The sequence below is a fragment of the Cladophialophora bantiana genome (genome assembly GCF_000835475.1).
Source record: "Cladophialophora bantiana CBS 173.52 unplaced genomic scaffold supercont1.16, whole genome shotgun sequence".
In the NCBI taxonomy this organism is placed as follows: Eukaryota; Fungi; Ascomycota; class Eurotiomycetes; order Chaetothyriales; family Herpotrichiellaceae; genus Cladophialophora; species Cladophialophora bantiana.
Genome location: NW_015971590.1, coordinates 540210 through 567100, shown reverse-complemented (window position 1 = coordinate 567100; position 26891 = coordinate 540210). Strand labels below are relative to the sequence as shown.

At 49.6% G+C, this 26891-nt stretch overlaps 9 protein-coding genes across 9 annotated transcripts; 6 read left to right on the top strand and 3 right to left on the bottom strand.

Annotated features, from left to right (window-relative positions):
- Nucleotides 1–681: 681 nt before the first annotated feature.
- On the top strand, nt 682–2349 carry Z519_09800 (uncharacterized protein; the record flags this gene model as incomplete). Its single annotated transcript, XM_016767521.1, has 1 exon — nt 682–2349. The coding sequence occupies one exon, from the start codon at nt 682–684 to the stop codon at nt 2347–2349; it is 1668 nt and encodes a 555-aa protein (XP_016616313.1).
- A 644-nt stretch (nt 2350–2993) lies between these two features.
- Z519_09799 (uncharacterized protein) lies at nt 2994–3946 on the bottom strand (the record flags this gene model as incomplete). The annotated part of the gene is made up of 3 exons (XM_016767520.1): nt 2994–3229; nt 3282–3821; nt 3901–3946. The coding sequence occupies 3 exons, from the start codon at nt 3944–3946 to the stop codon at nt 2994–2996; spliced, it is 822 nt and encodes a 273-aa protein (XP_016616312.1).
- A 1565-nt stretch (nt 3947–5511) lies between these two features.
- On the top strand, nt 5512–5880 carry Z519_09798 (uncharacterized protein; the record flags this gene model as incomplete). The annotated part of the gene is made up of 1 exon (XM_016767519.1): nt 5512–5880. The coding sequence occupies one exon, from the start codon at nt 5512–5514 to the stop codon at nt 5878–5880; it is 369 nt and encodes a 122-aa protein (XP_016616311.1).
- A 60-nt stretch (nt 5881–5940) lies between these two features.
- On the top strand, nt 5941–7428 carry Z519_09797 (uncharacterized protein; the record flags this gene model as incomplete). Its single annotated transcript, XM_016767518.1, has 2 exons — nt 5941–6299; nt 7122–7428. The coding sequence occupies 2 exons, from the start codon at nt 5941–5943 to the stop codon at nt 7426–7428; spliced, it is 666 nt and encodes a 221-aa protein (XP_016616310.1).
- Nucleotides 7429–9371: 1943 nt separating this feature from the next.
- Nucleotides 9372–10310, top strand: Z519_09796 (uncharacterized protein; the record flags this gene model as incomplete). The annotated part of the gene is made up of 2 exons (XM_016767517.1): nt 9372–9875; nt 9954–10310. The coding sequence occupies 2 exons, from the start codon at nt 9372–9374 to the stop codon at nt 10308–10310; spliced, it is 861 nt and encodes a 286-aa protein (XP_016616309.1).
- A 4688-nt stretch (nt 10311–14998) lies between these two features.
- Z519_09795 (uncharacterized protein) lies at nt 14999–17157 on the top strand (the record flags this gene model as incomplete). Its single annotated transcript, XM_016767516.1, has 2 exons — nt 14999–15573; nt 15627–17157. 2 exons carry the CDS (start codon nt 14999–15001, stop codon nt 17155–17157), a joined length of 2106 nt encoding a protein of 701 aa, XP_016616308.1.
- Nucleotides 17158–17426: 269 nt separating this feature from the next.
- On the bottom strand, nt 17427–17965 carry Z519_09794 (uncharacterized protein; the record flags this gene model as incomplete). The annotated part of the gene is made up of 2 exons (XM_016767515.1): nt 17427–17549; nt 17738–17965. 2 exons carry the CDS (start codon nt 17963–17965, stop codon nt 17427–17429), a joined length of 351 nt encoding a protein of 116 aa, XP_016616307.1.
- A 1753-nt stretch (nt 17966–19718) lies between these two features.
- On the top strand, nt 19719–21852 carry Z519_09793 (uncharacterized protein; the record flags this gene model as incomplete). Its single annotated transcript, XM_016767514.1, has 3 exons — nt 19719–20041; nt 20097–21641; nt 21708–21852. 3 exons carry the CDS (start codon nt 19719–19721, stop codon nt 21850–21852), a joined length of 2013 nt encoding a protein of 670 aa, XP_016616306.1.
- A 1415-nt stretch (nt 21853–23267) lies between these two features.
- Z519_09792 (uncharacterized protein) lies at nt 23268–24835 on the bottom strand (the record flags this gene model as incomplete). The annotated part of the gene is made up of 4 exons (XM_016767513.1): nt 23268–23727; nt 23793–23839; nt 23888–23968; nt 24014–24835. The coding sequence occupies 4 exons, from the start codon at nt 24833–24835 to the stop codon at nt 23268–23270; spliced, it is 1410 nt and encodes a 469-aa protein (XP_016616305.1).
- Between the last annotated feature and the right edge of the window lie 2056 nt (nt 24836–26891).

Here is a 26891-nt window from a genome sequence, read left to right as displayed (position 1 = left end):
CAAGGGAATTCTCTAAAATTGTGTCCTTCGGACGCACACTGTAAAAGTCGTTCTTGGTGGCGGTAGCAGATCCAGCATTCGGGTCTGTTGAATTTATGGAAAGCAGCATAAATGGGAAGTTCGTTATTATTTCTCCTTTTGGCCCAGGCTTCGGCGATCATCGTCCAACAATGAGGACGTGGAAAGGTCTGAAGAGTGGTCGGAGAGGGCTCGACTCATTGATCCTTTAGCGAGATGCTTTATATTCCATGTCGCTGAAGTAACTGTTTCAGATGTGGCTTGCATATAGCCGAGTTCTCTATTCAGTTTTGGGGTAATAATCCTAGTGTATGAGGCGCCCGGCTTCCCACCGGCTTCAAACAAGACTCTGATTGGACAAAGTCAACCTTTACCGAAGCTGGGTCTCTGAGCAAGGCCGGATCTAAGACGCTTTGGGCCATGCCTCGAATTCTATAACCGGAATTTTCGTTTCCATCACTGTTATGAGCATTTCTAATGTTCCAAGCGCAACCGGCTACTGGCAGAACTCTTCTGATCGGTCTTGTGGACTTATGGTCCACTCGCCTAAGTTACCAAGACTTGAGAGGGAACCGGTGTAAATGGGGGTCATGAAGGCGATTGCCCGGTACGTCGAAAGGCCCGTAGGTAAGATCGTCGGCCGTGCTACTCTTCTCGAAAAAGATGTCAACTATACCTTCAACCCAACAAGTCAATGGCCAAGTTAACGGCCACCTCAGCGGCAAAGCAAGCCCCGAATTCGACGTGATTATCGTGGGAGCTGGGCTTTCAGGATGCTACTCCCTCATCAAAATGCTTCAGTTGGGCCTCCGTGTCAAGTGCTTAGAGGCAGGAACAGGAGTTGGAGGCACGTGGTACTGGAATCGCTATCCAGGTTGCCGGTTCGATTCTGAAAGCTACACTTATGGCTTCAGCTTTTCTACAGAATTGCTCAACGAATGGAACTGGACAGAGCATTTTGCTCCCCAGCAAGAAACAGAACGCTATATCAAATTCATGGCGGACAAATTCAATATCCGTCCACACATCCAGTTTTCCACTCGAGTTGAGTCAGCACACTTCAACGAGAGCGATATGACCTGGGTCTTGAATACTGATACTAGTGAATTCTTTATTTCCCGGTTCTTCATTACCTGCATCGGTCCACTGTCAGCTTTCACGCTTCCCAGGTATCCTGGACTGGACGATTTCGAGGGACAGTCATGTCATACAGCTCGTTGGCCAAAAGGCGGCATCGATTATGTCGGGAAGCGAGTAGCGGTTATTGGCACTGGTGCCACTGGAGTTCAGACCATACAAGAGGTCTCAAAAACTGCCAGCCATCTTACCGTGTTCCAACGCCGACCAAACTGGTGTACTCCGCTTCATAACAGCAATATCACTTCCGAAGAAATTCAGAAGATCAAAAAGGGCTATCCAGAACTTTTTGAACATTGTCGAGGATCGTTCGGAGGCTTTATACATCGCGCAAGCCCGCTGTCCGCCCTTGAAGTGACGCCTGAAGAGAGAGAAAAGTTCTGGCAGGGTCTGTACGATTCACCAGGATTCGGGATCTGGATGGGCAACTACAAAGACGTATTGGTTGACCGAAGAGCAAATGGACTCCTCAATGAATTCATAGCCAAAAAGATCCGCGAAAGAGTCAAGAACCAAGAGACCGCCGAGAAACTGATCCCTAAAGACCATGGATTTGGTACTCGCCGGGTGCCCCTTGAGACCAAGTACTACGAAGTCTACAACCAAGATAATGTAGACTTGGTTGACCTGAAAGAGACTCCGATTGATCGCATCACACCAAGAGGCATCTTAACTGCCGACAACAAAGAACACGAGTTCGATGTGATTATTTATGCAACGGGCTTCGACCCAGTGATGGGCGCTTTTGATATAATCGATATCCGAGGTTTGAACGGACGGCGATTAAAAGAGACATGGAACGGCGGACCGAAGACGTACCTAGGTTTGACAGTCGAAGGATACCCTAACATGATGATGGTCATGGGGCCGCACTGCGCATTGGGTAACATTCCCCTCAGTATTCAGTATAGCGTTGAGTGGATCGCTGGGCTCGTGCGCTATGCCCACGACAACAACATTGACTACATCGAGCCCAAGTCGGAAAGTGTGGAGAATTGGACAAATATTGTGAGAGAAATAGCGAAGGGGTTGGTTTCGAACGAAATTGATTCCTGGATGACGGGAGTTAACAGCAATGTGGAAGGCAGGCAGAAAAGAATTATTGCTCGGTACAGCGGTAGTTGCCCTTCGTATCGGGCACGATATGAGGCAGAGGCTCAGGGTAAGTACCAAGGTTTGAAGCTCGCAACATGAAATCAGGGGACAGCTTTGGAACACTGACGGCAAGTTGGAGCGTCAAAAGTGCGAACAGGCTGCTATCAAGGACCAAACCCAACCCTTCGTTCAAGATTCCAACGTCCAGATGTTGGAGCGAAGTAGTTCTATAATTTGTAGGGTCATTCTTTCCCAAATTCCTCGAATCCGTCTTTCCTTCGATTCGAGATGTAGCTACCTTGAATGGCCGTCGCCCGCGGCCGCCGCTAGGCTGATATTGCTAGGGTATAGGAGAACGGTCAGAGTCCTTGCAGTGGCTTTGGCTAGATTAAAACGAGCAGCATACCTTCTACCACGAATCTCACTTCTAAAGGTTCTGCCGTTCGTCTTCTTCCTATACTTTGATGCCGTAATCATATGCATATTTCAAAAAAGCGCTGCGGTCTAAGGCTACTTACAGAGGGCTGCCATTTATGTCGAAGGTTTGACGCTTTGCCTTGGGTTTGCCTACTTGTGATAAGAATTGACTACTTTGAAATGCGATGGAGCATACATGGGCCTAGATCTCATATGAGGATAAAGGTTTGGTTAATTTCGAGTACAAGATGAACCACTGACGTTGCTACTAGCATTTCTCGACGATAATATACGTTGTATGGAGGCGTTTCTCAATTTGATTGTCGCTAGGTTGGCCAAGTTGTAAACACAAAATGTACAATAGAATGACAGGTCCAGGGCAGGGCAGCGCCAACATTTATGTTGACACCAAACACTGATTTCGAGTCCTCGCTCAGGAACCAAACTACGACGCGTGCCACATCTTCGGGATCCAACATTTGCCAGCCCCTGGTTTTCCAATCTTCCAGCTGTGCCAGATTTCCACCAATGAATTCCTTCATCATGGGCGTCTGGGTCGATGCTAATGGGCAAGGTTAGCATTTTGGTTCTCTCACGGAAATGCTTTCACATACCCGGGGAAACGCAATTGACTCGAATCCCAAATGGATGGGTATCCTTTGCAACACTCTGGGAGAAGTGGGCGCAAGCAGCTTTGGAGGTGCGGTAGGCATAGATGTCAGGATCGTGCTTCAAAGAAGCCATACTACTGATATTCACAATGGCCCGATCCACAGGAGAGAGGTCTTTCATGACGTTAATCTCGGCTCGGGTGCAGTAGAAGACGCCTGACAGGTTTACGCCCATGATCCGAGACCACATCTCGTCAGTCTCTTCGAGTATGTTTGGTGCTTTCCTCGCCCCAATCACCTGCGGCAAGCCTGCCACATTAGCTGCGCCATGGAGGTCGCCAAAGTTCTTGATAATAGATTGAATCCACTCGTCAACTGCCGTCGGCTTCGTCACGTCCAAGGGAGTACAGTGTAGCTCTGTTAACGGATTCACCTGGGCGATGGACTCTTTCAAAGCTACGAAGCCAGTCGATGAGATGTCAGCGGCACACACTGCGCGTGCACCCCGTTCGGCAAGAAGGCGGCAGATGGCCGCACCCATACCTAGCAGAATTCAGAAAGTCATCTAGACGAGGCATAGATTGGTCTGACGATTGGGCCTCGCCACATGGTATTGACTTACCAGAGCCTCCACCCGTCACTGCAAAGACTCTTCCTTCGACGCTCATGACTGGCAGTACCGACTAATAGTAAGTCTAAACTAAAACGTAGCAATAAAATTCCAAGGATTCACCTTTGGTTACTCTCCTCTCGCCAACTGCTTCAGAAATTGTGTGCATTTATGTTCGGGCCATACATTGGGAAGGCAACATCGGAGCTATTAACATTCGGCTACGGTAAAAGCATTGTTCGGTTGCGGCGAAGTGGAATCAAATCCACAGAACTCAGGGCGTTTTTTCCATTGGCTTCGGTGATTTCGATCGCCTTTTTGACAAATGGGACCGCGCCAAAAGGGCCTCAGCCTCCTCAGCAGACCGGGTCGGCAACCCCAACTCCCACATCTCAACTAGGCGCGGTCGCGAGGATTCTCACTGTCGACTCCCTTGATACTCACGCTCAACGTCACGGTTTTAGATCGAACCCACGCTCTCCCCGTGGAGATGGATCTGCAAAAGGCTGTCGTTGAGATGGCTTCACACTATCCAGCCTACCCCTACCCCTGCCTCCGCATTTATATTCCACCCCGACCCCCCCCCCTTATGGCCCAAGTCGCCGCTGTTTCGCCGTTTCTTCAGTCCTCTGTTTCCCATGCCTTTCCTCCCGAATCCTTTAATGAGCGTTCTCCATCGTCCACAGAAGTGGCTTGCATACCAGCCCTAGTGCTCAACCTATGCCTTTATAATATGCAAACTTCGTCAAGAATACTAACTGCGTTGCACATAACGACGTTAAGCTGCTGAGTTTTCCGATGTTGACACAACGTTCAAGACACCCCGGGGTAAGGCTGCCCGTTCACACAATACTGCCAAGGCGTTCATGGAAAAAAGCGCCCTCGAAACTCGCTGGACTATCGTAGTGCACCCAACCGCAAGCGCTGCCGTCATTTCTCGCCCACACATCGCCGATGGACATTGTTGACAGAGTCGCGAGATCGCCACCGTGGCAAACCACCTTAGACGCTAGCTATCTCACCAACTGCGCCACTTACCCTAACACCGTTGTTCTCGCCGTTCTGCGATAGCATGACGACGGAATGGGAGGTTTCAGGAATGGCCTTTAGATCACAGGCCAAAGTGTATATAAACAGACAGAGTCTCTCTAAATAGACAGGGGGACAAGGCACAATCAATCAGATAGAACCACTCCTGTTCTGTGTACATCACTCCAGCAGGTGGCTTGAGGATGAGGTGACTAAGACTTCCACCCCAGAGTAAAGCGTCTGATGAATGGGATGCAGAGTTCATTGGAGCGCCTGAACGACGCGGCTCTTGACTTGGGTCAGGATTATACTACTTGTATTTCTGGAGGACTCGCTGTTCCTGTGCCTTCACTAACTCGGACGGTGTCGAGGGTCCATTTCTCCGCGGGAATAGGGACGAAGGCTTGGGGATTCAAACCACACCCCCGTGGAGTTGGGGCATCGAGTAGAGCCATGGTCGGCTTCGTATAGGAAGAATGCTTGCCAAGGTCAGAGGGAAAAAACATATTTTCTACGCTGCCAGCGCTTCTTCTGTCGCAGGTTCCGCGTTCTTGCCTTGAGCAAGGTATCGTGAAGCTCAACTACTGTGTCAAAATGGCTGCTGATAGCTCTACATTACTCATTACGCCGTTACACGAAACATTCCTCGCTCAGGTCGAAGGTATCGACTGGACAGCGCCAATCTCTGACGCAATCATCGCGGAAATGCAAAAGGCGATCGATAAATATGGCGTGTTGGTTTTTCGTAAAGCGAATATCGACAACGAGACGCAGGTAGCTCTAACAAAGGAGGTTCGGAGAGCTCGATTTCATGCCCTCCGTCTACATCAAGGACGCTTTCCTCACACTCCACAAATTTTTGACCTCTCCAACCTAGACGAGCAGGGGAACATCATCCTGTGGACGAATCGATTCTTATCTATGTCCATGAAGGGAAACCAACTGTGGCACGCCGACATGTAATACCACCCACACCGTGACAAGTATTCAATACTGCGAGGAGTCGAGATCCCCCCACCTGGCATGGGTGGTGAGACCGAATTCGCAGACTCGCGCACAGCATATGAAGCCCTGAGCCCGGAATGGAAGGAGCGCGTGGAGAACATGTTGATCAACTGCTCGTTGGTCCACAATCGACGGACAGGAGCCCCCGATTTGTACAAGGACGTTGACCCGATGAAATGGTCAATCTCTCGCTGGAAGGCCGTATATCCGCATGAGGGGAGTGGACGCAAGAACCTTGACAAGACGAGCTACGGCTACAAGATCGATGGCATGTCGGTCGAAGAGAGTCAAAAGATTACTGGCGAGCTGATTGCTCATAAAACACAGGCACAATTCGTCTACAAACTTTCTTGGAACAACCCGGGCGACACGATCATGTGGGACAACGCTGCAGTCTGGCACCATGCACTAGACGACTCAAAGTTCCAACACAAACAAGAGAGACATGCGTCGGACAAATACTTTGGATGATGGACCCCATGGTTGGGGAGAAAATGACCCGAACAACAACTGGAGAGTGCAAGCACTCAAAGATCCATATGCACATGAGAAAATCGTTCCAAAGACCGCGCCGGCGGACCTTCTCACTGCGGTGAAAGGTACAGTCTAGGATGCTGCGTAGAGGAGGGCCAAAACGAGATAATCTACAACAGCCAAAATTTAAATGTATCTTTGCTGCTATTTTGTCGTGTCTTCATTGTGCCATCTTAGTGTGAGTATTGTCTCGACAATACGAAAGCTTTAGGAGAGCGACTGGTATCATTAAGGTGACAAACCTCCCGAGCCATTGCACTCTTCCAGCAGACATTTCATGACGGGCCCACTTCTGGATGAATATGGATAACCATGCTCGCGTCCTCCATGGCCCTGATCTTGTCGTTCACTGTCAAGGGATCTGGGCTGCTGCAATTCCAATAGGACGTGCGATCCGACCCCTAAGTGCAACATAGTCAGTGGCCATGCCAACGGTGGGTTTTGGCACGTCTCCAGTTGTCGTCATGAACTCACGATAGTCTTTCAGGATTGCCGAAGCTCGGAGTTCTGAGTCTCCCCCAATCTCGCCCAGCATAACTATGCTCTTGGTCGCTGGGTCTCGGATCATGCCTGATATAGAATCTAATAAGCTTTCGGTTACGGTTCCTGATTATGTGGCCCAGTCAAGAGCTGTAGAGCTCTCGTTTCTGCCCACGTCCAATCAGGACAGCGAGAAACCTGGGTTATGAAGCACTCTTCATCACGGTCGATGCTTCTGTCATCGGCAAACGAGAAGAGGACGAGCGGTACAAGGCCGAGCTCGACTATGCTGCGAGAGGTGCAGAAGAAATAGAGCGAATCGCCCAAACCACCGCGAACGAAGCGCCACTGGTACTGCGAGGGACACACTCCTACACGCTTTCTTGGGACGACCTAAGGTACATTCGAGATGCATGGGGAGCCTCATCAGGACCCGTCGTTATCAAAGGCATTCAAACCGGGGAGGACACGAAGATAGCAGCTGACATGTGATTTGATGGTATCTACTTGAGCAACCATGGTGGCCGGCAGCTGGATTATGCTCCGAGCTCAATCAGAACCCTGCTTGAAATATGGCGATTCTGTCCCAAGATCCTGTCCAAAGTGCAAATATCCCTGGACGAAGGCATTCGCTGTGGTACCGACATCATTAAAACATTGTCTTGGAGCCGCTGCCGTCGGTATCGGTCGACCATTTAGTTATGGAATAGCTCTCGACGGGCTTGCAGGATGTAACAAAGTCACACAACGTAAGTCTTTCCCGACATCTGCCTTGATTTGATACCTGATATGCTGCAGTGCTGAGCGATGAAATCGAGACGACTATGAGGCTCCTTGGAGTTACAGATCTGGGACAGCTTGGGCTAGAAATGGTAAACTGTAGTGCTCTGGAAGAACAGCTTCCAACATGTCTGAAGTCCTTCCATGCAGCACCAAGAGCAAGAATAGATAATGCCCCACATTCGAAGACTTCGCGATGCAGCGACACCTCCAAACATACGCATCTCTGGAAAACAGACATCTATGAAAGTAACATCTTTTATTCAGCTGTTACCGATTATACCTCTATTACTGCGAAGCTGCAACTAAATATATCTCCAGTATCTTCACAAGAACAAACGCCTGGATATCTGACCTTGTATCTGAGAAATGTTGGATGTTCTGCTCATCGTTAATTTCTGCCTGCAAGATTGATGGTCTCGAGTGCCTTCCCGGCAAGGTAGCGATACCGCACACCTGCGTGAGGTCTTGAACAATCGTCTCGCACTGGGTTTCTCGTAGTAAGAATCGTCGCTAAAGCTGGAGGCCCTGAGTGGGTGCAATGACTTTTATCAGCAAGTAGTGAGACTGAGTTCGGCCGCCTACACCATCCCGAACATGAAGCCTTCACAAACTCTGCGAAAGCTGCCCCAGTTAGATAGGCACGCAGACATGTTCTAAAGATTGTGATCTATATGTCGTTATTCTTGTTTGGCTACCTAGCTAACCCACCAGCTCAAAACACAAATAAACCCCATTGAAGCAAATATTTAAGTATGATGTTTTCTATTGTGCCCTTCTCCTTCAGAGCTGTTGTCTTCTTTACTTTGTTGAATGAAATGCCGACTTGACTCTCCCCAACACTTCGGCTGTCTGCGATCGAATCATTCAAGGTGATGAACAATAGTGCGTGGCATACCTCGTAATATAAGGTGCCCTTGCGTATTCAGATCACGATGTGACCGAGACTCCACCCTCCTCCCCGGCTACGAGACTAACCAGACCCCAGGATTCCTATGACTGGATCGAAACATGTCGAATACGTGCACCCCGGAAGTCCTTCATGACCCTGTTGGCCCTCTGATATCTATACCAGAACACATTCATTCAGGATTTTGCCCGGAGTTTCTAGCCATGGATTGCCAATCGTTGAGCATCACTTCCAGATTACAACTCTACAGACCTAAAGCTGATCAACTAGATATTTCCTGATAATGCAACGGCGCACCAACAGAAAAGCTCTAGCAAGGACGGCCACATAAATCTGGGCATGTTGCGTTGAACTACGTACGAGACGCAAAGCGCCAATCTGGATGCGGCCTCAGCATGGTTGTTTTCTTTTCTTTTCTTTTCTTTTCAAAGAGGGAAGGCCTGTGCAAAGGCGGTATTCAGCATTCTAAACGTCACAAGCTCCGAGCGGTATGCATCTCCTCGTCTTTTCGCTCCGATCTGGAGATTGAAGTCTGATTCCGCGGCATTGGCTGGCACCTCGGGGATGGGTGACTGGGCGACAGTTGAAGTGTAGAAGGCTTCAGTGATAGCTGACTATTCTTTCCGCAATCCACGGAGGTCTTGTACACCGATCAAGAATACCAATTTATTATCATCGCTGTTCTTTGATCGTTTAGGACAATACTGCAGACCGTTGTCTTAACTCGATATGCCTCACGCAACCGATGTCGAAGTCACCCAGGTTGGGCCAACTTTCGATGCTGAACTCCGAGGCATCAATTTCAAATCAGCCAATTTCCGATGAGGCATTGGAAGAACTGAAACAAATCATCGGAAAATATGGTGTGGTCAGCGTCCGCAAGCTTGGACCCAAGTCCCACGACGACTTGATAGCATTTGGTGCTTGCTTTGGAGAACTCGACTCGATCAGACCACATAGGAAGGCCGGGAGAAAAATGCGGATCCCGCAAGAGGAGACTTTCGACATTAGTAATTTGGACGATAAGGGGGAGATCGTGACGACCGCAGACGCGGAAAGAATGGCCACTGCTTATGGCAAGTCGTTGGGGCATACAGACGGGACGTTCAACCCAAGCCGTACACATCTCTTTATGCTAAGAGCTGTGGCGCTTCCTCCAGAAGGCACTGGGGGCCACACGGAATACTTGGATGCAGCGCAAGCTTACGACAATCTTTCCGAGGAGATGAAGGAAAAGATCAAAGACTTGGTGGCCTGCCACTCCCTATTCCACAATCGAAAGACAGCCAATCCTGATTCGCCGTTGTTCAAGAACATCGTGCCATAGGATCACCCCATGGGAAAGCACAAGGTTGTCCAGCGCCACGATATCACCGGTCGGTCGGTTCTATTGATCAACTTGTACGCCCACCACATCGACGTAATGCCTCTGGAAGAAGGACAAGCGCTGATCCGTGAATTGTTTCACCATATGAAACAAGAGAAATACATGTACACGCACCACTGGAAGAATCGTGGTGACTTTGTTATCTGGGACAATACAAGTGTCCTACACCGGGCGACCATCGGAAACTACCAACACCATCATGTCAGAGGCCTTCGGAGGATCTCGACGTTAGACAGTGGTACGGCTGCGTATGGAATGAATGACCCCAACACGTATTGGCAGCAGGGTTTGCCATAGGCCTGTGTGTGGGTCTATGTTGTGGCAGTTCTTCGATGATCTTCCAGTTTTCACTTTTCGATGTCGCCGCAGTAGGACAATACTATGCAGCTGGTTACACGAATACTTTTCTGTAGTAAAATCCCTCTTCCGCTCAATAGTGCTTGGCCAACCCTTTTCAGTGGAGCATCAATGGTTGACGTTACGCCAGCTTTCCCAGACGACATGAAAGTTCATTTGCATTCGAGTGCTAGACGGATACTGTTTGAGTGTTGAACTAGAAAGACATTGACAATCTCACGCATTTGTCTCGGCTGTCTATCTGTGTTGTGTCTGAGAATGTTCCCCGCCGCTGATCTACAGAACAGCGTAGGAACAAGAGATTTCTCCTGAAACCTGCCACCCTTTCCTTCTTATGGCAATCCTGCCGATAGATCGACAGCATTGACACGAAGACCGTCAACATTAGGTGACTGTGACTTTCGTATCCCTTGATGGTGATTCTGGAGCAGAGTTTCATCTCGAGGGGTAAGTGTGTGCTTTTTCGAAGTAGTTCCAAGGGGAGACGGCTGAAGACTAAGTTCACTGGGCCTGAATCACACACAAGACAGTATACCATCAGAATAGAATCTGAAGGCCTTTTTCAAATACATTGTCTTGAAGGCCAGCAAGCCAGGTCTACAAAAGTAGGCAAACACTTAGCACAACCACCCCTGGCATACAACACTTTCACGTCTTGAATAGATCCCTGTTACCACATCCTCATTAGTCAACTTTTCCAAGTTAGACTTCCAGTCCCAGCCGCCTAGACGGTCGAAGCGACATAAGAATCGACTCTTCACTAGTCAGGAAACGGCGGCGCTGGACTAGGAGAAAGGGTCTTTAGTGTTATTTAGTGTTCTTCTAGACAGGAGGACTCACATACTGGTATTAGCTCTAAACTCTTATACAGGAAAATAAGAGGTTCTGCCATATAATATATATTTCTATTGTAACAAGGCAAAGTGGCTGTTCTCTGCTGTGCAGGGCTGATAGAGCGGTAGCAAAGGGGGGAAGTTGTCTAGTCACATGTCAAACCAAAATGGGCTGGCAGAGGGGAGTGCGGAACAGTTTACAGTGCGGGCAGAGGGCCATTCTTGACAGTTTTGAGGAGAGTATCATGAATTCCATGGCTTTTTTGGTGCCGTCTACCTAATTCCTGAGTGTTTTATCAGTTCTGTCCTGTTCCTCGATGCTGCCGCTGTGCTAGGTGTTCGTGGCCCTAGCCGCTGCCCCTCTGGGTGGTGTTGGTGGTGTTGTCTTGTCAGCGCCAACCAGAAACGCGTTCTCGATTCCCGACCTGCTGGACGGGCCTCTGTGCGTTGTTGCACGTGCACGCCGAACCCTGAAGTACGCTGTTACACTACCAGCCTGGACAAGCAGTAATAGCTACCGCCAAGGATCCCGACCGCAAATTGCTTATGAATCAACAAGCCGATGACTCGACCACCAGTGTGGGGGAGACGACTTGGATATAGGCCTCCGACCATAAAAAGGATGACATGAAACCAGACCCATTCTACGGTAGCTACACCAAGTTTAGGTCCTTCCGACCCAGCTCATGGTCATCTTGAGCTTAACCGACCCAGTTCTACGATAGACCTGTATAAGTAGTACATGCTGCACTGCACCTCAAGAGTCCTACCTTTACTTAGCTCAAACCAACTCTCACATATTATTTTGAGTTTGGTCTACTTGAATTGTGCACCAAACACCACTTCTTCGAACTCCCAGAGTTCGAATTAAGCAAGTATACGGGATCACCGACGTGGAAGGAGCTGCCACGCAAGTCATCTACGGCACCAAAGAGAATACTTGGCTACGCATTTATGTTATTCTTCCGGGCCGGTGCCGAAGAATGAGATGGCCTTGAATATTCGTCGGGCCTGTGGGTCGTGTGCATTGAACCGTTCAATGAGTGCGGGTCTTGGTCTAGCTCCGAGGTTTCAAGCCCCAGGTCCGATCCTGAAAAAACTGGTGCTTGTTTCATGAATCACAAGCGGTACGAGTTGTTGCGAGGACGGCTCGTTGTATCCTCTTCCTGTGCGTAAGTGGCTCCCGAGGAGAGCTACCTTCTGCCTGATAGGAGGGCTTGGCTAAGAGCGGTCTTCGTTGCGAGTGAAATACTATCAATGACCCGAAAACACCAAGACGTCACCCGAGGCCCATCAAATGCTGGAACGAAGCTTATTTGGCGCCCTGCTAATCTCTACTGGGGATACCTCCTCCTGCAGTTTGAAGTGACATTCACGATCTCTGCATGGGCTGTGGGGGGGCCGACAACGAAGTCGACTGAATAATAAGGCACGCTTTGCTACCTTTTTGTCGTACCCATACGCGTTTCCGCCGGCATCGCAATGACTAGCGCCTCATATCACGCAGTCGTTGCTTTTCCTGAAGAGTTCGACCCAATGTGGCGCGACGCCTTGTTGCAGCAAGATGTCGTCGAGCAAAATTCTGTTCTCACCAACGTAGGCATTATACCCTCGGAAACGAACACCAAACAACCTAGGAATCCGTCTGAGACCAGAAACAGTGCTTTGGGTAGCAAGAAGCGTTCGACTAAGCTCCAGCCCCTGAGTGAGCTACGGAAACGTCGAAAGTGCGTTCACGGTGATAGACGGACTATTTTGTCAAGCATGATATAACGAACACCAATACTGACCGCCTCCCGCGCTAGAACCATTGCAGCTGAAGTGGTGGCTGAGGAACACCCTGCACCTGGCTCAATCTTGTCCTCAACGACGCATCGTCCCTCAACAGAGATACGACCTCACAATGAAAGTGATGGATCGTCAGTGACGCGAGATGTCTGCAGTACTTCACCTTGTGAGTCACACCGGGTGAAATATTCAGTCGTACTCTTCTTCAAAGCCATTGTTGACTAGTTGGCTAACATGGGATGGTAAGCGTCGACTCCCCACTGCTCACAAGGACTTGGCTAGGTGGTTCTGCAATCTCCATGAGCGACTCATAACAGCTCAATTGTGGAGGAAACATGGGATCTCCTGTGCTCATGGCAACACCCACTTGAGTTTAATCTCGACCGTTGCTTCGTGCCTTCTGTTCATCGAGATCCTGGCCATACCTCAACCCCATTGAGTACGAGTTTCGGCCTCGACCCTCACTACTAGCAGACAGATGTCAACAGAGAGAAAAAGATCAGTCATTTCTGGGGAATAATGAGCAAGTTTTGGGGGACAGTCCTTCGTCTCTCAGCAAGAGATAAGAAAGCTTAGCATCGAGGAATAGCTGTGAGGGACGCATAATTGGTCCAATGGTATGCACATTTCCCATTCTAGAACGGGCACTAAGAAACGCGCGCTATTTAATGTGCTCAGTCTAGGATACAAATGAATCGACTTGGGCTGAAGTGTTGAAAACGTAATGCATTCACTGTGATTCGTTCGGGCCGGACTATTACGTCCGTGTCAAAATATTCGAACACTGCTCCAAAACCCATAGATGCAGCACTACGGCAAAGGATGCTCAGAGCCAGTTTCAGATGCTCTTTCAGCCTCGGCCCCCACGGAGACATGATCTTCGCTTGTGTCTTAGCATTAATCCCCTTCTCTCCATGGTCCTCCCTATGTGTCTCTTAAACTTTTGATTATCTTGAGCACGCGCTGCAACTACGCCGGCGTAGTTATCCCACACAACGCCCCAGATCTCGTCACCGCAAACACGCCTGGAGATGTCCAGGGCGCAGGGTTATCTTCTGTTCCCTTCCCCGATGCTTTGAAATGCGTCAAAATAATGAAGACCATTCATTGGCAGCTGGGAGCTCAAATCGCCAACGTCTCATCTTGATCCAGAAAGGCAGTGCCCATGGTAGTCTAGTAGATACCTCGAAGGGAGACTTTATTGAATGAGCACATATACCTCGGTGGAAATTTGGTATTTTGGACTACGGTCCTCGCCGGTAGGCGTCCAAGTGGAGCACCGCTACATCTGGGACTGTAAGCATAGGGAACCGGTTTACCTCGTTCTCTTTCCGAGATGAATTTTTTGCGCGTGGGGCATCGTGGAGCACCATTGACAGTGCATTCCGGTGAGAGACATCTTCAAGCATGCATCTTTGCCGAAATCGGTATAATTCAGTGGAGCTAGAAAGAGCATAGCTTCGAACTGTACGGTTCATCCGCCTCAGGCGAAGCATGTATTATCAAATGGACCCAAAAAGTCTCTTCTGATATCCCTGGCCAAGACACTTGAAACCGGTCTCTGTTGCCAAGAACTTGCTCGTCGACGAAGCGTGGGCAATACTCAGTCTTCCCGAGCCCCCATCGTGATCATCGATGCGAGGCTTGAGAATAAGGGTCGGGCCAGACTCGAAGAAGGAAGAATGTCGGGCTCTAATGACTAGCTGACAGTATGGTCTGGAAGGGAGTCGATGCTTATTTAACGGTGAGCGTGGCATTCATGACATTAAAATATCTAGCAATCGGCTTTTCCAGGCATCCTCTGCCTCACAGGTGCAAGACCGACCATACTTTCAATACCGGCCTCCTTGGGTCAGGATCGAATCCTCAATCCTATCGCCTTCCGATGTGTACCAAAGGCTCATTCTGACGGCAAGCGCATTATTTGATACCAGCCCTATTCGCCAGGCAGAGTGCTTCTCGGCGAGTCATAAATCTGCCAAGAGGAATCGAAGGAAACCTAGGAACATGGCGCGCTGTCTGGCCCGTACCCTCGCCATCTGTGGCCATCTTCTGATTGTTCAGGCCATGATGTCTAGCGGACGCGACGGACATGGTCTCATCGGCTATGGCATCCACATGTATTTTCCTGTCTGCGCCACCGCATGTCGCGATGCTCTGTCTGGAAGTCGGCTGAACTGCTCCGAGGTCATGGAGATGGACGACGCGGGAGGCATGGACATGGGTGGCGGCGACTATATGACTTCGCCCGATTGTTACGCCGCCGACGACGCCTTCCTTCAGTCTGTGGCCTGGTGCATCCGTCAGCGGTGCTATCTCGACCCGAAACGCCCGGACGATTTACCCGTGTGGCAGGTCGAACGATGGTGGCTTGAATATATCCCCGGTAGACTCAAAGTGCAGCCTGAGCCCAAAGAGACGTATCAGCAAGCACTGGCCAAGGTAACGACGCCCCCAACTGAGACTCTCGTCGCGGGTGAGCCACTGAACCAGACCATGCTGGTTTCCGATGGCGACTACTGGCCAGACCGAAATGCAGACAGCATCTTTGAAGTGGCCGAAGTCACTCACGAACGTTATGCGTAAGTCGGGAAGGAATGTGATGTTGGGGCATGCAAGCTAATCTGCAATGCAGCCTTGTTGTCTTCTTATCCGGCGTGGTCATTCCCGTTGGCTTTTCGCTATTACGCTTTATTCCGCTCCCCAAGACCTGGTTGACACTATTTAATGCCTGGGTCATCGACCCTCCGGCCATTGGCCGACACCATAAAGTCCCCATCTTCTGGGGTTTGACGAACATGCCAACCCGTGGCCAGGCACTCTTCATTGCCTACCTGACCATTATCAATGTTGTTCTGTGCGCCGTCGGTTACTCATCGAGACAGCCTAACTCGTGGTTCCCGGACGGCAGCAGCCAGGAGATCCTGTCGTACGTCACCAATCGCATGGGCGTCCTCAGCTTCGCCAATGTGCCGCTGCTCATCCTGTATGCTGGCCGGAACAACGTGCTGTTGTGGTTGACTGATTGGAGCCACGAGACATTCCTGCTGCTCCATCGTTATATTGCTGCTATCGCCACACTACAGGCTGTCCTGCACTCTGCCATTTATCTACAGATATATTCGGCTGATGGCGAGCACGGTAGCGAGAGCAAGCTTCCTTATTGGTACTGGGGCGCCATTGCGACGATTGGCATGTCCATCCTGCTTCCGACGTCGATCTTGCCCCTGCGAACAATGTTGTATGAAGCGTTTTTGCTGTGGCATGTGGCTATATCTGTGTTGGTGGTTGCAGGCTGCTACTTACACATCTATTACCGCTTCGAACATCAATGGGGGTACGAGGTCTGGATCTATGTTGCATTTGCCGTCTGGGGCTTCGATCGCGTCCTTCGTATTCTACGACTGGCTCGAAATGGCATCCGGTGGGCAATCGTTTCTGTCATCGATGATGATTATATCCGCGTTGATATCGAAGGCGTCGCAGGTAACGGCTACGCATATCTATATTTCCCCACCCTGACGTGGCGAGTGTGGGAGAACCATCCTTTCTCTGTCGCGTCTACCTTTGTGCACCCGCAGACGAGCACGGAGCGAGCACAGCTGAACATCGACATTGAGAAGAAGGGGGCTAAAACCGCCGAATCAAGTCCTTCTAGTGACGCAGATTCAATAAGCACGACCCCTGCTGCACGTCCAAAGCTGACGCTTACCTTTCTTCTGCGCACCCGTGGAGGCTTGACTGCACTGCTGCGCTCTCGTCAAAAACTACCGGTTCTCGTGGAGTCGTCGTATGGCTCGCATCTCGATCTTTCTGAATACCCCAATCTGGTCTGCGTCGCCGGCGGGGTGGGAATCACTTCGGTACTGCCACTTCTACGCTCTCATCCCGGTCGCAGCAAGCTCCTCTGGGGGGTCCGCTCCAGCGGCATCGTTGAAGCCATGTCCACGGAGCTGAATGGTTTCGAAAAAGAAGTGTTCATTGGTCATCGGATGGACGTCCTCAAGGGGCTGGAGAAAGAACTGTGCTTTTCCCGGGAAAATTCTGTCGTAGTGGTTAGCGGTCCTGCCAGCATGACCGACGACGTGAGGAACGCCGTTTGCGCCATTGGCAAGAGAGGGAAGAAGGTGTCGGTAAAACTGGTGGAGGAGTCATTTTCATGGTGATCCCAGCTTTTGTCAAATTGGGAACAGCGAGAACGAATACGGAGGGTCAAAGAGTCTAACAGTTTAAGCGACGACCATTATCTCTTAGTCCCATCTGTGTAGTATTCAGTACTCCGACAGGCCAAAGGTAAAGGTCGGATTCCAAGTTCCGACGCAGTGGATGTCGTACTCGGATCCATGATTGAATGATCATGTACACGCGGAGAATAGAATTCACGAAATTAACGGCCTCTACAAACAATAAAATATATTTAACAAAATGACATTATTTAAAGATCATGTTCTCCATCTGCAGGCTCGACGCCAAGATACCGTCGTCCTTTGTGGATTTTCTGGTACGCGTATTGGGAGCTACTCGCTTCGCCTCGATTTCTCGTTGTCTTCAGCCGCGCCTGTATGCGTGAACAGCGGTCGTTGTGCAAATTGAATACTAGTATTCCCGAGTGATATCCGTGGCGCCGACCGCAACTGACGAAATGAGGCTAGAAAGACCGGACATGCTTGTTATGACAACTAGGAGTAGAGCTGCTCACTCGCCGATCTAAGAGGGCTGTATCTTTATGAGAACCGCGCGACTTACTTCCCCCGAAGTTCCGTTTCCGCCCGCAGTACCATTGTTGCAGACGACGGTCGAATTTTCCACGCCTTCACACTCCTGTGGGTCACCTCCCTCCCTGAGATCCGTCGTGACCCTTGCCAATGTAGCATTCGCAGTTGGAAAGCTGTCTTCGGGACAACCGATGGCTGCCACCACAACATATGCACCTTGTTCGTACGCCGTGAAATTGTCGACAACACAGGTCGGCATGTTCTCGTAGATGGCGGCGTTGACGCACAGAAGATTGTTGACCGGCCTGTTGCAGCAGTGCCTGAGACACATAGGCCATTCAATGCCGGACGGAGTGAAGTTGAAAGTCCCGGGGCTTGGCTCATGCTGTGGTTGACACCTGTTCCGCTTGAGTCGTCATCGCCGCCGTGGCGAACTATGAGTCCAGACAAGAACAGCGAGGATGCTACCGTCTCAGCGAAAGATGGCTGAGAGTGTAGACAAAACAAGGAGAAACTTTGTGACTGTATTTGCTCCGAGGCTGTATGATTCGAGCTGAATAACTGGTCTTCTGTTCACAGAAATAGAAGAGAAATGTACCGTTCAGCGTCGAATGTCTACTCTTATGAGAAGTCCTAGTGGCTTTCCTGGCCAGCTCTCCCCTACCAGCATGTCCACTATCACTTGGATTTCATGTCCAAACATTGCAAATGCCAAACGAACAAGGAGGGAGCGGAGTTTGAGTAAGTTCTGGACACAAAGAAGGTCTTTTTGCTATATTCTCAAACTTTTTTTCACATGGAAACTAGTACACTTCAAATGGATGTACCAATCGTATAGTTTGCTGGGTACAAGTCCTGGCAAAGAATTGTCGAGTCGACCAAGGGCTGAGTCATGAAACCGTCGGTTCAAAATACAAGTGCGTAGAATCTGTATCGAATTGTCCCGCATTCGGCGTGTTTCGAAATGCTCCAGACCTTATTAAGTACTGTTTCCCTGCTTGACCTTTCCCTCACTCCAACAGTCGAACCTCATCCTTCTTTTCTTTCTGTATTTGAGGGATTTTGATGGATCGCAAATTGGAGCCTTGGTAGAGTCAACAGTAGTATTAAAGCTATGGTTGAGGATCGGAGCCCGATAAGTTTATACGATCGATCGGGGATTGATCCCACCTATAGAGGCACATATGTACTTAATGACCGCAGGGCCAAGAAACAGAATCAAGTACCAGCGATGAGAATAATGAGGAGCCGAGCCGAAGTTGAGGTAGATAATCCGATCGGTCCGTTAAGAAAGCGGCAGGCCATAGTCCCAAACAGGCTACCGAAGGCCAGGCGCTCCGTTACCGCCGCATATCCAAACAAATGGCTGGTGTCAGATTGAAAGGCGTCAAAGCGGAAAGAGGAAGAAGAGCGGAAAAGGGTTGATCCGCGCGGAGGCACTTTCCGCTATTCTGGGAAGCGCCCAAGGCAGCCAATCAGATCGAATTGCGCAAAACTTCAAATGCATTGCCGTGGAAATTCCTCCGCTCTCTCTTTCCCCTTCACTCTCCATGCATCCCATCGACAACCACCCTGATGCATTTGCGCATTGTTCCTCCTCTTCGCCAATGCGGCAAGCATAGTGGAGTGCTTCTTTTCTGCCATAGCCACACACGGTCAGTTTGGCACATCGGCTGCGCTGACGACATTCGACTGGACAAGATGAATTAGGAAACCGTTGCCGAAATGATTGAGCATCAACCGTGCAAGCTTGCATCTCTCGCACCATGTCCATCCGCTGCTGCTCATTTCAAATTCTTTCTCAAGATCCAAAGGGCGTTCGTAACGGTAGGACTTCGGGGTCGAAGGCTTTCGCCAATGGTTTGAAAAATGTAGGGGGAGAGACCAGTATTCCCGAATGACTCTCATCAGCAGTTTCGGCTTTGGCCTATAAAAGCCGGCACCTCTGGAACCCTGATCAAAAATGTACTCTACAACTTCCAGTTTCTTTACTTCTATTTTCTTCCTTCGCCATGGTACCTCATCCTTTGGACATCCTCTCAGCCGCGGAGACGAATGGAGCTCGTGACCTCATCCTCGATCTCCACCAAGATGCTGTTCTGAGCTTTCGTGAAATTTACTTGGACGAACCGCCAAAGGAGAAACTCATTCAATACCTGTTGGCGGAACACTCTGGGAAGGATGCTGCTCCCATACCTCGACGTGCCCTAGTGCAGTACGATGTTATTGGTGCAGATAGGGTACCACAATTCAATGAAGCTATTGTCGATCTCGACCAACAAAAGAGAGTCTCACATGTTGTAGTTGACAAGTCTCAACATGCGAGTTTGATACTGTAACTATCCATCCCATCAATGCGACCCACGGAAACCCGCTAACAACAAAATCAGCTCCGAATTTGACACCCTGGTTGAAGTTTGCACATCGTCTCAGATGTTCAAAGATGTCTGTGCCGAAATCTCGCTTCCAGAGGGGTTTGAAGTCGTCGTCGAACCGTGGCCCTATGGTGGGTTGTCTCCGGACGAGGAGAATCGACGCTATTTTCAAGGCTTGTGCTTCGCTCGAGACACGAGATCTGGCAACGCTGACTCGAATTTCTACGCCTATCCTTTGCCTTTCATACCTGTCATGGACGCACACAAGAGAGAGATCATCCGAATCGACCGACTTGCAACTGGTGGCAAAGACGATGGACTGGATGCAAAAACACACTCTAAGAATGTCATTGGCCATTGCAAGCGCTCTGAATACGCACCCGAGCTCCTTGAAAATGGCACGCGGAAAAACCTCAAGCCTCTCAACGTTCTGCAACCAGAGGGTCCTTCGTTTTCGGTAGAGGGAGGGCTTATCGAATGGCAAAACTGGAGATTCCGCGTGAGTTTCAATCCTAGAGAAGGTGCTGTCATCCACGACGTCCATTTTGGCGGCAGAAGTGTGATCTACAGGCTGAGCATCAGCGAAATGACTGTTCCTTATGCGGATCCTCGTGGGCCTTTCCCTCGCAAACAAGCATTCGACTTTGGTGATGGTGGAGCGGGAAATTGTGCCAATAACCTATCCCTGGGCTGTGACTGTCTCGGGGTTATCAAATACTTCGATGGAATCGTCACTGGACCAGATGGCACCGCCAAACCCGCACCCAATGTTATTTGTCTTCACGAACAAGACAACGGCATCGGCTGGAAGCACACAAATTGGCGGACAGGACGTGCTGTCGTAACAAGATACCGTGAGCTGGTTGTTCAGTTCATCATTACCCTCGCCAATTACGAATACATCTTCGCATACAAGTTCGACCAGGCTGGTGGGATTACCGTTGAAACTCGTGCAACTGGCATTGTGTCAGTCGTAAATATCGACCCAGGAAAGACAAGTGCATATGGGAATGTCGTGTCACCTGGCGCATTGGCACAGAATCATCAGCACGTGTTCTGCGTTCGCATCGACCCTGCCATCGACGGATACAAAAACACAGTCTTGGCAGAAGAGTCACACCGTGTGCCAATCAACAAGAAAACGAATCCGCAGGGGAACTTTTACGAAGTTCGGCAGACCGTCATTGATCGAAGTCAGTATCTGGACGCTGCCCCGCAGCATAATCGGGTGATCAAGATGATCAACAGGAGTAAAATAAATCCTATAAGTGGGAAACCAGTTGGGTACAAATTTACACCAGCTGCGACACAATTGTTGCTTGCCGATCCCCAGTCTGTCCAATCTAAACGGGCATTATTCGCACAGCATCATGTCTGGGTGACCAAACATCTAGACGGCGAGCTATACGCAGGTGGCAAATATACATTGCAGAGTCAAAACGAAATCGGTGGAGTTGCTGACGCTGTGAAGCGTGATGAAGCCATCGAGGACGAGGACGTCGTTGTGTGGAATGTGTTTGGGCTCACCCATAACCCCAGAGTGGAGGATTGGCCCGTCATGTAAGTTGCCATGTTTTATCAATCCCTACTACTTAGTTGTACTGAAGCATCCTAACGTTTCAGCAGGCCAGTTGAAATCCATCAACTGCACATCAAGCCTACAGATTTCTTCACCGAGAACCCAGCGATTGATGTACCGTCAACGAAGAACGAAGCATCCGTGTTGACAGATGGAAGTGTGCCTCTTCGAAAGGACTGCTGTACTGGGTAGGATGTGGCTCTACAAACAGTCCTGCCCATCACAAGGCGTTTAATCCCATCTCTAGATAGTACATAACTACTAGTACAAGTAGTAGTCTTGATCATATTTAGGAACGTCTCTGACAATTCTCAACTCTAAATGGATATGAATCTCGTGCTTTAGAGAGGTCTCAGACAGACTCAAACCAGTCTAGAGACTCTCCAGATCTAATATTAAATCCGGACTTATACTGGTACTAGTACCTAGGATGTATGTGGACGCCTCAAATTTTCTATACTCCATAGTACTTAGTATTATTGGTACTGGTGATATAAGTAAGCCAGCTTAAGCTGAGTTCGCGCTAGAATCAGGCTGGAATTTAATTACCTTACCTAGACCAGCTCTCCATATAGAGAGAGGGAGAGAATGAGAGAGTAAAATAAAACGCAGCACCAAATTCGCTATATTAGGTTTAGCCAATTTAAGTGTCCCAGAGGTACCTGTTCTGGATTAGCGCCATTTATATTGGGTATAGCTTCTACTTTAAGATTGAGTACAGAATACTAGTAGGTCCTACCCTAATAATCTCTAAAATGTCCTAGAAGGTCCCGACTCTTGGCTACTAGTACAATTGAGCTTTAAGTTGATTCAGAGTTTCTGGAGACTCCTTGACTTGGACTGTGGCTTCCAATCAATTGGGGAATTTTGCACAGAGCTTATCTTGCCATCTGACTGCTTAACCCAATCCCTGATACTAGTACTATTGTGAAAAGTGAAAAGTGAAAAGTGAAGGTTCCTGAAGGTGCGAACTTGAGACAATTTCCTAGAAGTACTAGTAGTACATAAGTACTAGTACTGCATGGTTTTAAGTGCAATTATGAGAACATTAAATCTTTTCTGGACGAGACCTTGAATTCTTGTCAGGAGAGCAACAGCCAAAGCTGACCATGTCAAACGAGAGGGCCGGCGTTGGACTTGCAATTACGTCACAGACAATCGAAGACTCGTTCTCAAACAATGCCAGTACTAGTGTCTCTTACACTACTACTACTACTATAGTACCGGCAGCCGCCGTGATGGCGACCCGACCAAGGTCAGCAAAGTGAAATAGGAAGTTAGTAGAATACTAGTAGTACTAGTATCAAATGTACTACTAGTACTTGGATACTAGTAAACTTTGGGAGCAAGATGCGCGATTTCATGAACAGAGGCGAATGCAGATGCAGCGGGGCTCCCCGTAGACATTTCAAGGTACGCTGTACGGGCTGCCAGGCCAGGGAAATTGCACGGCCTGGGGTGCCGTCCAAGAGGCGAGCGAGGCTGGAAGAATTAGGGGTTCATTCTTCGGCAAATCTTCGGCACGTCGCCCATGCATAAACTATTGAAATACTGTATCCTCGCATTAAATTACGATCATCGTTATCGTCATCATCACGGTTCTGGATCTAGCTCAAGAAAAAAGTCTTCATCGCCCTCGGCTCCACGGTCGCCTCGAACGTCCCACTAATCGGCGTCTGCCCGACCATTGTCACATTGTGCTCGTTGTCCGTCAAATAGGCTGTGGCAGTGGAGGCATTGATCCCGCTCAGATTGATGGTCAGCTGGTAGGGGAAGTGCGCCTCATTGATGACGGGGATGGCGACGGTGCCGTTCGCGTTGACGTAGGCACTGACATAGACGTTCTCGGCGCTGCTCGTCGCCCCGATACGCACGGAGCCCGGGCGCGCGAAGCGGAAGTACGACGCAAACGCCCACAGACGGGCCGACACGAAGTAATCGTCGTAGTCGAGCCTGATCAGGGCGTTGTCGCCCGTCGTGTTCTGCGCGCACCACCAGTGCGTGTACCCCGAGGTGTCGGAGTTCACGAAGGCGTTGTGCATGTACATCGCCCATTGGAATCCCTCGCTTAGCAAGACAGTTAGGTCAGTTGGGGGGTTCCTCAGAAAGAATGGTCAGATGAGGTTCCTTACGCGAGCTGTCCAGACACATCCCAGTTGGCATTCCATGGTCCAGAGCCCTGTTTGTTGTCAGTCTGGGTCTTTGACGGGTTCTCTTTACTACCAACATCAGCCCACTCGGTCATCAGATTCGGCTTTCCATTAGAGTTGAACGGTCTCTCAGGATTGCTTTGATAGTTATGCCATGTCTGGATGCTTTAGCTTTGCCTTCAGTCGGCCAGCAAGAAACTTACAGCAACATCAAAGAGATCCGCGCCGCCCGCTTGTTGCAGCTCGTACAAAATGTTCCTCTCCTGTCGAGCACCAGTGGCGTCGCAGCACGCAACACTGATATTGGGAAAGGCCGCTTTTGCTGTCGGATACAAAATCTCCAAGAAATCCTTTGCTTGGTAGCCGTCGGACTCCATGCAAGCATAGGTGACAGGATTGAAGTCCGGTTCGTTATAGGCACCGAGGAGTGAGACTTCAATGCCTTCCTGCTCGTAGAACTTGACGTATTGCACCAGATAGTCGGCATATGCTTGTCTCCAGTCACCACTGCAGTTGCTGCTGCCTCTAACGCCGCAGATCAGACCGCCTTCGTCTTCGGTGCCAACTGTCTTCATACACCCGGGAGCAGACCACGCATCGGCATACACATAAATATTGGGGTTGTACTTGAGTGCTGTCCGAGTAAGCTGCAGTTGGCATGTATCGTTTCCATCCCAGACATAATTGAACGGTCCTGCTGGAGTGGGCGGGCAGACTGGGAGGATGGACGCGACGTCCCCACGAATATGACCTGGAGTTGACCCGATATCGTTGCGAATAATTGACAATCCCCCGATGTTCTCATCAAAGAGAATTTGAGTGACAAGTTCTTGCTTTGCTGGAGAGAGTCCTACGGAGCCGAATTGTTGACATGCAATGCCAAATGCACCTGAACATCCACCACCAATCATGGTCTGATACTTCTGGAATGCATTGACCGAGATGGCCGCCGAGTATGTAATGTTTGGGGCGTAGGTCCATGCAGAGATGCCAGCGGCGAAAGCAGCGACGATGAGATTCCTCATTTTGCTCCCTGATCTTGTCCGACGATCGTCTGGCCAAACAAGGTCCAATGCAGGTACAGCATATGTACTTTTTCATCTCCCCGCACGCATCGCTCCGTACGGATTGTAGAGTCCCCAGATCGTCTTTTACCCGGGGCATTTTGATCTGTAGCATTTACCCGGCGGCCATTCTCCGACCTGCCACCGCCTGCCAGGCAGACTAACCAGGTACTGTCGTCAAAATCCATCCTTTCTCGCTTGCATTCCACTACAAAGTCGCAGAAAGATGACGACAATGAACATTTGAACCAGGAACCATAGTGTCGTGTGGATGTTGCTGCTGTATTCCACTCACTCCGCACTGGGGGTTTTAGCCAATTTTCTACCGGCATTAGTAATACTGTAGGACTCGGGCCTTGTAGATTGACGTCGGTGTGGTAGTAGCAAGAGAATGCACGATGGAGGTGGATGGATGGATGTACGACAAGGGCAATGGGTAAAAGGGAGGATTCTGGAAAATGGCCGCATCATTTGCCGATGTCTTCCGAGTTGCCGAAGCAAATGGAGTATTATCTCCAAGGTCCTCACTATTCATGCACGATGTAAGTAGATTGGTGTTCAGCGATGACAGGGCACCTGGTCTTGCCACTTGTTGGACAAAGGTCCGTGAGAGCTTGTTTGATTCATCGAAGAGAGAGAAGAAATCTACATGTGATGGAAGAGGCTTAAATACCAGCCTGAGCCGCTGTGCCAAGAGACATAAGTACTAACTTAATCTGGCTAGATCAAACTCCCTTGACCCAGGTGTCAGGTGACCAGGTTCAACTTCGGCTCAACTTCGGCATGATTTGATCAGGCTGCTCAGGCCTGCTGGTCCCTCGTCATTGCTCTATTTTCACTTTTTAGAGATATTGGCTTGACAATTGCCTCTATTCAATATCGCCAGCGCCCATGAGCAAATACCCCCGCAGCGACAGCGGCAGTCCCGCACAGGGAGCACCACTTTCTCCGGTCAAATTTGCTCGATTTGAGAAGGGAATGCTGGAGTTTTTCGAAGCCAGGCGTGACCAGGTCGAATATCTTGCATTCTCACACGTCTGGGGTGACTGAAAATGGCAAACTATCCCAGGTGTTCCATATAAAGCAAAGGCATCGCAAGACAGGGCTACCTTCATTGCAAATGGTCTCCCCACGCTCATAGGCAACAGTTCGTTCTGGATGGATACCGACGGGGCTTCAATGCAAAGAGGAAGAGCTTCTGGCCATTGTGGCCTTCATCCCTACAATATTCAAGATGGCTGAACGGACCATTGCAGCGCGTGAATGCGACGGACTATGCGAATTTTTCATGAAAGCCATCGAAGACTTTCAAAAATACCCGAGACTTCGTTGAAAGATTGCATCCACATAGTGTCGACCATCGCGAGGATGTTTACGATTGGTCGTACCTACAGAGATTATGGACATTACAGGAGTACCTACTGTCGCACACTGTTCAGCTTGTTGTTGGCCGCAGCAGCAGCGGTATGTGCAATATACGCACTGACACTTCTGCCAGATGGTGATTACTTCCTTTAGATCAACCGAGGAAGCGATTGAGAAAGGAGAGGCCCGGCAATTTGAACTTTCACAGAAGCCAGATTGATCGGGCTGTTATCAGTGACTCTCTCTAGGTCCTAGCTTACACCTTCAAAGGTAAGGAGGAAGTTTCCAGCATCACAGAGTGCCTCAGGGCAACGTTTTTGGGCGGAACTGTACCGAATTTCCACCATCTACTTCGCACAGAAGAGGAAGATATACACGCGGGCAACTTTATTCGAGTTAATTTGGCACCCCACAGATCAGTGACCATGGCTCGAGATTATGTATTTGCGCCCATGTCGCAATCTCCATGATATTAATACCCCAGGGAGGCAATCGAGATGTCCTTTGGGGAAGTCTATTATGATCTCTACCAGCAGGCTGCCAATTCTGGCCATCCGTTCACATGCCGATTTGCAAATTCAATATTAGACGCCGAATCGGTTGGACTTTTCCATGGCTGGCTTCCAAGCCAACACCAGCTAAGACCTTCATG